The 10076-nt window shown below is 38.0% G+C and overlaps 1 protein-coding gene across 5 annotated transcripts; it reads left to right on the forward strand.

Moving 5' to 3' along the window:
• Positions 1–569: 569 nt before the first annotated feature.
• Positions 570–7369, forward strand: LOC107819598 (U-box domain-containing protein 52-like). 5 transcript variants are annotated; one of them, XM_016645731.2, is made up of 11 exons: positions 570–1096; positions 1951–2069; positions 2232–2350; positions 2559–2773; positions 2864–2927; positions 4039–4312; positions 4859–4960; positions 5037–5465; positions 5557–6315; positions 6644–6728; positions 6987–7369. In XM_016645731.2, exons 1-11 carry the CDS (start codon positions 874–876, stop codon positions 7001–7003), a joined length of 2406 nt encoding a protein of 801 aa, XP_016501217.1. In that variant the 5' UTR covers positions 570–873; the 3' UTR covers positions 7004–7369. The 5 variants fall into 5 exon arrangements, with proteins under 5 accessions (XP_016501217.1, XP_016501211.1, XP_016501214.1 ...); XM_016645725.2 differs by having other exon boundaries at positions 571–1096; positions 6644–6776; XM_016645728.2 differs by having other exon boundaries at positions 572–1096; positions 4051–4312; positions 6644–6776.
• Positions 7370–10076: the final 2707 nt, after the last annotated feature.

Here is a 10076-nt window from a genome sequence, read left to right on the forward strand (position 1 = left end):
AAGGCGCCCACATTTGCTTTCCCTTCTTCTAATCATATTTTTTCTTTTTCTTTTTTTCTTTTATTTAATATGGTTCCCAAACACCCTTCTATCGATAGTTAATATCGATAAGCTGAAGCAACATCATATATTGTCTTATCACTTATATACGGGTCAATTGATTGTGTAGCTATTTATAAATTTATTTTTAGTTTTATGATCAGAGTCAGATTTTTAGATATTTTCATGGGGCACGTGAACCCGTGGTCTTTCCGAAAACTAAGTATTTTATATACATATTTTTTAGAATTGATTTAGTATTATCTGCTGGCACCCATGCTCCAAAGAAGCTAAATGGTGCACTTGGTTGAATGTTGAGTTATTTTCCTAGAGGATTAGGGATCAAATCCCACTTAATACTTCTTTTTTTCTCATTTTTTAGTGGTGCACCCATGTCATTAAAATCTTAGATCCGCCTTTGTTTATGATCCTCTCTTTTTTTACATATGAAAGATTTACTTCTACACGTAAGAAATATGTCTTTTACACATTCTAAATATAAAAAAAATATTTTCTTAATTTTTAAAATTGTAAGGGACATGATATAAAAATAGCACCCCCAAGTACTCTCACGCCTAACAAATAGTACATATAAAATAATTTGAACATGCATCGAGTATTGTGCAGCGAGTATGTGTGTCATTCACACACATAATGACATAATGAGACACACGAGACATTTTCGATTATTCCCAGGTTGAGCAGACAATTCGCTGGTTGTTACAGTATTTTTTTTCTTGTACGGTTGTCAACACTTATCCAAAACAATTACCTAATTGACTTGGAAATCCCAAGTAGGAAGAGAGGAAAGGAGTTTGAGATTGTGATGCATGCATGTTTTGCAAGTTGAGACTGATCAAAAGGGAAAAGATGTGGCTCCCAAACAATAAGGGAAGCCCTGCAAACAGAAGGGGCAATGGGACTGGAGTTGTTGCAATTGCTATTGACAAAGATAAAGGCAGCCAATATGCTATCAAATGGGCCACTGATAATTTGGTTAACAGAGGCCAAACTCTCGTCCTTATTCATGTTGTCACCAAACCTGCTTCTTCTTCCTGTATGCCTCTCTCCCTCTTTCTCTCTCTCTATGTCTGTGTGTGTGTATACATATGTCCGTGTGCGTGTTTATTTGAAATGAGCTAGAAAATGAACAAATCGAACATAATAACGTAAGTGGTAAAGATAATTGAAATTTGGGTAATTACTTGCCGTTAGGAAACAATCTAGTTTTTTCCCTTGACGTGTGACGTAGTTTCCACTGGGGTAATTTTAAACCATAGTCAAATATTTCCAAGGCAAATTTGGACTTTTTTCCTCAAAGAATTTGGACACGTGAAGTCTACTCATTTCACACTGGATCTCCATTAATGGCAGTATGAGACAATTTGCTAACGCAACGTATGAATAGACCAAAAGTGTAACGGATGGCAAAATTGAGCAATTTTCAAATATTACCAAGGCAAATTTGGACCTTTTAGTAACCTAGGTTATACATTTGATTGTGGAACATATAGGTGATGAGCTTCCAAGATCAAGAAATTTGTAATCATCGTAAGTTTTGTGGATCTTTCTTTCCCATCCATTTTTCCCCTATAATGCTCCTAAGTGGCTGGCCTTGATATTGTTGCATTTGCTCTTGTAGTTTGACCAATTATAGCTAGGGTTTGATTCAAACTCTAGGTTGAGCTAGAAATGGTAGAGTATAATTTCTGCTTTTGTATGTGATCTAATTTTTCACATTTATTTCATTCCGATGGTTGGTATATCATTGGTACATCCTTGTCCATTGTTTTCTTGGTGTTTGGACAACAATGTGAAATTGTGGTCAAGAGTAAGTTCCAAGGAGGAACAGCTTGAACTCCTTATGATGTATACTGACGTTAGCAAACAAACATCAAATTTAATATGCAGACGGAAATTGTGGTGGAGTTCACGTCGTAGATGGAAATTTATCTGCACATGGGCAAAATCTTGAGAAGCAAACCAAAGAATTGTTTCTTACCTTCCATTGTTTTTGTACACGTAAAGATGTAAGCATTACTTCAACTCTTTCCAATATCCACGAGAATGCGTAGCATTTAACATATTATTCATGGAATAAGTAAAATGACAACATCAATTTGTGTTTCCTCCAACACATGATTGGACGCTAATTATGTTATTCTCTTCTTTATCTATTTTGTTTTGAACAGATTCGTTGCTTAGATGTTATACTTGAAGACTCAGATGTAACAAAAGCACTGACAGAATATGTGTCTAGTGCTGCAATCCAGAATTTGGTCCTTGGAGCATCTAGGCATGGCTTTATCAGGTCCGATCTTTTAATTTTTCACCTAAGTTTCTCCATATTTACTTTCAGATTGAACACAATAACCAAAGTAAAAATGCATTCCCCTCCCCTTTCCAGCATGAGAAAAAAGATATCAATTTAAACATTGTATTTGACAGTTGTTCAGTCTTTACTTTTCCTAGCTCGATCAAGGGTCTGATATGAACACTAATGCTAATATCTGCCACAGACGGTTGAAGGTTACGGATATACCTAGCACTGTATCAAAGGGAGCACCAGATTTCTGCACTGTTTATGTCATCTCAAAGTCAAAGATTTCTTCTGTGAAAAATGCTTCTCGCCCAGCCCCCATGGCTTCCCCTCTTTATAAACAAATACAGCAATTGGAAGAACAAGTTAATAGTGCTGGAACTACCCCTACTGCTCGTACCAGGGCGATCCATGGTATGAGATTTTTTTTCCACAAGGATTTTTTTTTGTACGTCAACCAAAAAACATTTCTATTTAACTTACCTCGTCAAACTACTTGTGCAGCTGGATCAGTTGTGGACAGGTCACAACGCAGGTCATTCATATCGGATGAGAGCAAAAAAATTGGGTTAGTTCCATGAAACCTGTTATTTCATTGGGGGGAGGAAAGAGGTGTTTGTGTATTGTGAATCTTTAATGATCTTTCAGATTGTGTTTGTATTCTGAAGTCAAAACTTGAGAAGTTTGGTTGGACGATAGGAGCATCTGTTAGGATCGAAATAATCAGGTGTCATGCGGAAGCTAACAGAACAAACCTTGAACGACGATAAATCAAACAACAAAAGAGAAATACACCAAAAGATACACAAACAATTAACGTGGTTCGGTCAGTTGACCTACATCTATAGGCGGAGATGAGCAATCCACTATAAAAATAAAAATAAAGTACAAAATATCGAGACAACAACCTCATAAAGAGGCAAACACAAGTGACACGCTAACACTTGTCCCGAAATTCTCCTCTTAAACAAGACTCTCAAACCCCATATAGCTACATTGTGGATGCTACTAAATGAGAAAGAAGGATCCTCAATTTATAGAAGTCAAAAACCTTTTACTCTAAGAAAAGGGACTAGCCAAATGTGGGAGTTTATAATTTCCTTCTAAGGAAAGGAAAACTCAATTATGGTAAATATGTTGTCCTTTCCTTCGAGAGATAGGAAAACCATATTTGATAAGAAAATCATGACAAATACTTAACATCATCTCCTCCAAAATGTGACTTGACGAATTTTCTGAAATCAGCAATTAGCCGAAAGCAAGTTCCTTCATTATTTTGACTGATTTTTATTGATTTTTCTGAAAGACTCAGTTTCACTAATCAAATTAGTGTTTGTTACTGAATGGTATCAGTTTTTTGATATTTTACTTTGATGAAATTGATGATTTTAATTTATCTTGTTAGAACTAGTTTCTTGTAAAATTAGAATAATCTAAAGCAAACAGACCAGGAGTATTCTACTGGATCTGCTTCACATATTTTCTTTTTTCTGTATTTCTGGTCAATGATTAAGGCTAAGTAACTCTACCTTGCTCCAAAAAAAATGTCCTGCTTAACAACTGAAATTTGCATAATATATAAAAATAGAACTGCTGGAATTATATAGGCGATGCCCTATGGTTTTGATGATATATATATATATATATATATATGCACACACACACGCTAAACCCAGCAGTTTTGGAAGCAGGTCACCATTTGATAGACGAGGAATCCTCCCTTCAAGAATTTTTTCTGACCTTTCTGAAGCGGATACTGATCTATCATTCGTTAGCTCTGGTAGGCCAAGCACTGATCACACATCTTCCATGCTGTTTCATGATGGCATGGATTCTGGCCGTATTTCACAAATATCAACAAGTTCAGATAGTAGCTTTGGCTCAGAACGCTTGGGACCTCGGGGGAGTGAGCTCAGTTCTTTCAATGACTTTTCATCTTCCTCCTTTGAGACTGTAAGTTTACCCTCTTTGTAGGGAAATATGGTAGATAAGTAACTTCTTCAGGAAACAGTTGATATCGACAACCCTTAACTGCTCAATTACCCTTTTTTATTAGTCTTGGTTCGTGTCATGAGTCTATATTAGGGAGAACTGAAAGCAACAAAGCTAGGAGAATAGTAAGTTGAACCTAAGAAGCATGATACAGTGCAACCTAATTTCTTTGATGATGTTCATTTATGTAGGAGCTCATACGAAGCATGAATCGTTTCAACAAACTAGTTTTTGGTTAGACAATCTAAAAGTACTAAGGGGAAAAAGGTTACTTATGGCACAGATAAAAGTAAGAAGACCATATACTCTAACATCAAATGCTGAGTAAAAGAAATGATTTAGAATATAAGCATGTATCACACAGTATCAGGTGATTCAAATGACAAAAGCTGCGTGCTAGTCTTTGGGTTAAAACTTCAAGATTTCCTGTTACATTTTGATGTTTTTATGGTTAATGTCAGTGTTGAGTATGTTATCAGTATTAACATCACATTTGAAAATTCAAAGGATGATGGAGAGGCTGAAATGAGAAGGCTAAAGATGGAGCTTCAGAGGACAATGGATTTGTACAGTACAGCATGCAAGGAAGCACTGACGGCGAAACAGAAGGTGAAAAAAATTCATATTGATATCTTCTCATACTTTTAGATGGGATAGGATAGTTTTTTATGTATTATATGTCTAGTCAGAGGAGCTCAATGTCTGGCGGATGGAAGAGGAAAAGAGATTGGAGGAGGCTCGGCTTGCAGAGGAAGCTGCAAAATTAGCAGCAGAGAAGGAGAGAGATAAGTGTAAGGTTGCTATGGAAACTGCCGAAGCAGCTCAGAGACTCGCAGAACTTGAAGCAAAAAGAAGGGTAGATGCTGAAATGCAAGCCCTTAAAGAGGCAGAGCAGAAGGAGAAAGCATTGATGAACTTAGGTCAAGGTGATTTCAGATATAGGAGGTACAGCATCGAAGAAATCGAAGAGGCAACACAATTTTTCACTGACTCTCTCAAGATTGGAGAAGGAGGATATGGTCCTGTCTACAAATGTTATCTTGATCACACACCAGTAGCAATCAAGGTTTTACGTCCAGATGCAGCACAAGGAAGATCTCAATTTCAGCAAGAGGTATGGACAAGGTCCCGTGATAGTGATTATGACAGTGTCGAGTATTTTAAGTTATTTCCTCTGTATCTTCTTAATGCAAAATCTTACACAGGTTGAAGTGCTGAGTCGTATGAGGCATCCTAATATGGTTCTACTTCTTGGAGCTTGCCCAGAATATGGCTGTTTGGTATATGAGTACATGGCAAATGGCAGTTTAGAGGAACGGCTTATGCGACGTGGAGATAAACGTTCACTGTCATGGCAGCTTAGATTTCGTATTGCAGCGGAGATCGCCACCGGCTTGCTCTTTCTGCACCAGACCAAGCCAGAACCTCTGGTGCATCGTGACCTTAAACCTGGCAACATTCTGCTTGACCATAATTATGTAAGCAAGATTAGTGATGTTGGACTCTCAAGGCTTGTTCCTCCTTCTACTACTGAAGAGGTAACACAATACCGGATAACATCTGCAGCTGGCACCTTCTGCTACATCGATCCAGAGTATCAACAAACAGGCATGCTTGGGGTTAAATCTGATGTTTATTCTTTAGGAATTCTTCTTCTACAATTGGTAACAGCCAAGCCAGCAATGGGCATAACTCATTATGTTTCACAATGCATTGAGACTGGAGAGTTTAAAGAGGCACTAGATCCTTCTGTTCCAGATTGGCCAATCGAAGAGGCCCTCAATTTTGCAAACCTAGCACTCCAATGTGCAGAACTGAGGCGGAAGGACAGGCCAGACCTGGGCAAAGTCGTCTTGCCCGAGCTCAATCGATTGAGAGCATTGACTGAAGAAAATATGGGTCAACTGTTGATAGGTGGCAGTGCTGGCCCCTCCCCCAGTCACAGCCAAGCATCTATATCGCAGGCAAGTCGCTCATTTTCATTTTTATTATAAGGTAGTAATAATTTTATTGAAAAGAAGTAGAGACCTAACTCATTCTCATAATGAATAAATTCTTCTATATCTCAGTTTGATAACTTATTCTAGGGAACTTGATGCATAGCTAGTAATGGATATTTGACTTTGCAACCATCTTATTGTTAAAAATAGTTTGAGAATGAACTATATCTTGTAGTATGCAAGATATAATGCGGACCTGACGCTGAGTTAAGGATAGTTCCTAGTGCCGTATCTTGCTAGCGTTTTGTGACAAAGCATGGAAGTTGTAATATGGTGCGAGCATGTGATGCAGGAAATGTCAAGTGACCCTCAAGTGCGTTCAGGATTTAGTTCAAAAAGTGTTTCAAATTCATCTGCTTCGCAAGAAAAACATTCAGGTACTTTCAACGTTGTATTGGTGCAAGGAAAAGAGAAGTGCTAGGAAGGTAAATTTATTGCTTTTTTTTGTGCTAAATGTGAGAAGACCCGTGCAAAAATTGCACAAAATTTGAATGAAAGTGATTTCTTCTTATTTCCGGTGTCATTTTCCTTGCAAACAGCATCAAGAAAATATTATTTTTTTCCTTTTGCAAAGTTTTTTTTATCTTTTCTTTCTTTTTTGGCATTTTTTGAGATGACCCCTCTTTAATATGCAGGATCAGGGGATGAATAACTTTAGTCATCCAGTACATAAATAATTCAGAGTACCAACTGCAGTTATTTGTTATTCTTCTGTTGTATATAGAAGGATCGAAAGCTCGGGCGTGGAAGCCACTGAAGCTTATCACAGTTTACTGTGACTTTGTTGTAGCTTATGTTCAATTTTTGTTAGATTTCAAAGGCGGACTATTCCAAAACACAATTCATTCTGGATAACAGTCTTGTGGATGTTCACTTAATTGCGTTTTTGAATAATCTCAATTTTGGCTTCATAATGTATACTGGAATCATTGTCTTGTAAAACTCACTTCCTACTCCTTGAACCTGGTGGAAAAAAGCTTTTGTTCCTTGATATGAAAGATATAAAAAGTTTCATTTGTATTTTCTTCTTACTTTTTCTGTTAAGCCAAGTACTTAGACAATCCCTTTATTTCAACAAAATAAGATAGCTTTCCCTCTAATTTGACAAGTTTGTAACATCTCTCCTCTAATTTGGTGTTTATTGTTTTTTATGCTTCTTATGTTCTATTGGTTGTTCAGTTTGTTCAATATCTCCATTGCGGTTAGTCTTCTCTGTTTTTATGAATAATACTTGCTGAAATTTCAACTATTATTACCTCCTTACAAGTGTGAAGCACATTATTTACCTGATGAACCAACATGCTAGATCCGACAAAATGACATTAATTAGCTCAAATGGAAACCAAAATGCATGTATTGCATTTCAATCGTTGTGCATGTAATAAGTTTGGTAAAATAAAATAATCCAATATTTTCTGCAGAGAAACCATACAAACAATGAAAGCTATAGCTTTTATGCTCAATGGATGCCTAACTTAACAAAACCTTTAAGACAAGATCAATTTATCCAAACTACAAAATAAAAACGAATGTAAAATCTTACTGGGATATTATCATTTAAGCGACAACATAACACACTTTCGTGAATTATTTTGTAAAACACAAGCATAATTTGTAGTAGAATTGCCTTTCAGAAATGGATAGTCAGTCAACTCATGAGGTTGTCCAATTGGAAAGTTTTAATTCTAGAATAATACGTGGTATGGTGACTGTATAGGGTCAAATCGGTTCGTATTAAATACTCGAATAATAGAGCGACACGTAGAACCGAAGACAAGCGGAAAGCGAGGCAAGTGAAAACCAAGACCGGGGACAACAACTCCAGTTCACACCAGGTAGACCCGAAGGGAATGTTGCTAACGAAGACAAACGGATGTTTGCCACTCGATGACATTCAATAAAAAATATTCTTCAGTATTAAATACGCAATCCGTTACAAAAAATTTTGGCATTTATGACCTGCCGTTACACATTCATCAATGGGCCCCATAATTTGTCATTTAAAGAGGGGCTTGATCCTAGGACCTTGTTCCCTAGGTGTATCTATAAATAGTGACTTCAACAACCATTGTAGAACACGAATTTTCTGACAAACTTATACTACACTTTATTCTAAGCTCAATAATACTTTATTTCCAGTCTATTGATAGTCTTATTACTGCCTTCGGAAGCTTTTGTCCCGGAACCAAGCTATTTGCCGTCTTGTCTCGATTTCGACGCTAAGTCTTGCACTTTTTTTATTTATTTATTATTTTGAGATCAAATCAATTCGCTTGTCTATAAACCACGTTACAAATTCAACTGTACCATTTTACGGTTAAACAGTCTGGCACCCACCTTGGGGCTTAGACAGTTGCATAATTGAGTTGATCCTTGCATCTATTACTAATTTGTTTAATTCTTTGTTTCTTAGTGAAAAATCGTAAAAAAATGGCAAATAACGATGTCAACATCGCACACAATGTAGAGGCCCATGGAAATCCGCCTCAACACGAAAATTCGATCAGTGATACCCGCAATGAGGAGGATGTAGTCATACCAGTCCATGGCGGCCAATATCCACGACATGTTCGGGAGGCAACTCCTGATGATGCTGAAGACGAGCACGTTGCAGAAACAGTGAGAATTCTAAGGGAACAACAAAAGGCTATTACGGTCCATCTCTCGCGACAAGATCGGGCCATGACAGAGTTGAGGCAATCGTTGTCCGGTGCTTCCAACAATGCGAATGGAAGAGGTTCAGTTCCTCCCGGTGCTCCCGCAAACCAAACAACACAAAGGGTTAATAACAACACTTCGAGGGGTGAGGTCGACTTCGACAGGGTAGGGGGAACGACAACGGATTTGGTAACAATAATGGGAATGATCCCTTTAAAACCGAACTCATGCGGTTTATGAGGGAAATAAATGCCCGAATGGACCAAATCCCGGGTATGCTGCCAGTGTTGAAAGGATCGAACTCAAAGAAATAGACCCAATTGTCGTTCAAACCGAGTGTGGCACCAGAGTTAATCCCGAAGCGGTTCAAAATGCCAGACGTGTCAAAATATGATAGGACTTCGGATCCTCAGGAGCACATCACCACCTACACAACGGCAGTGAAAGGAAACAACTTAGCTCCGCACGAGATTGAGTCAGTCTTGCTGAAGAAGTTCAGGAAGACACTCATGAAGGGGGCCCTGACATGATATTCACTTCTACCCCAGTATTCAATAGATTTCTTTGAGATGCTAGCAGATTCTTTTATCAAGGCCCATGCTGGGGCAAGGAATGTACATGCCTGAAAGGCTGATATATTCATAATTGCGCAAGGAGAGTCGAAATTGCTGCGAGAGTTCGTGAATAGATTTCAGAAGGAAAGGATGCTGCGACCGGTCGTGCCAGATGAATGGGAGATTGAGGTATTTACTAAGGGACTGAACACAAGGAGCTCTGACGCTTCCCGGAAACTGAAAGAAAGTCTGCTCGAGTTCCAGGCAATGACATGGGCAGATGTCCACAATCGTTATGACTCAAATATAAGAATAAAATATGACCAGATCGGTTTTCTGGCATCAACCAAGTGTCGGAATCGAGAGAAGAATAAGGAAAAGTTGAAGGATGATTTCGACACAGATCAACGGTCTTTTAAAGGTCGATTTCTGCCCTACGAAAGGGCCAAAGGATGCGGTAGAGATTTTTGGTCGGCAAACAGGTTCGCTACTAATAGGAGAGTTGATCGTGGC

The sequence above is a fragment of the Nicotiana tabacum genome, chromosome 11, assembly GCF_000715075.1.
Source record: "Nicotiana tabacum cultivar K326 chromosome 11, ASM71507v2, whole genome shotgun sequence".
Taxonomy (NCBI): domain Eukaryota; kingdom Viridiplantae; phylum Streptophyta; class Magnoliopsida; order Solanales; family Solanaceae; genus Nicotiana; species Nicotiana tabacum.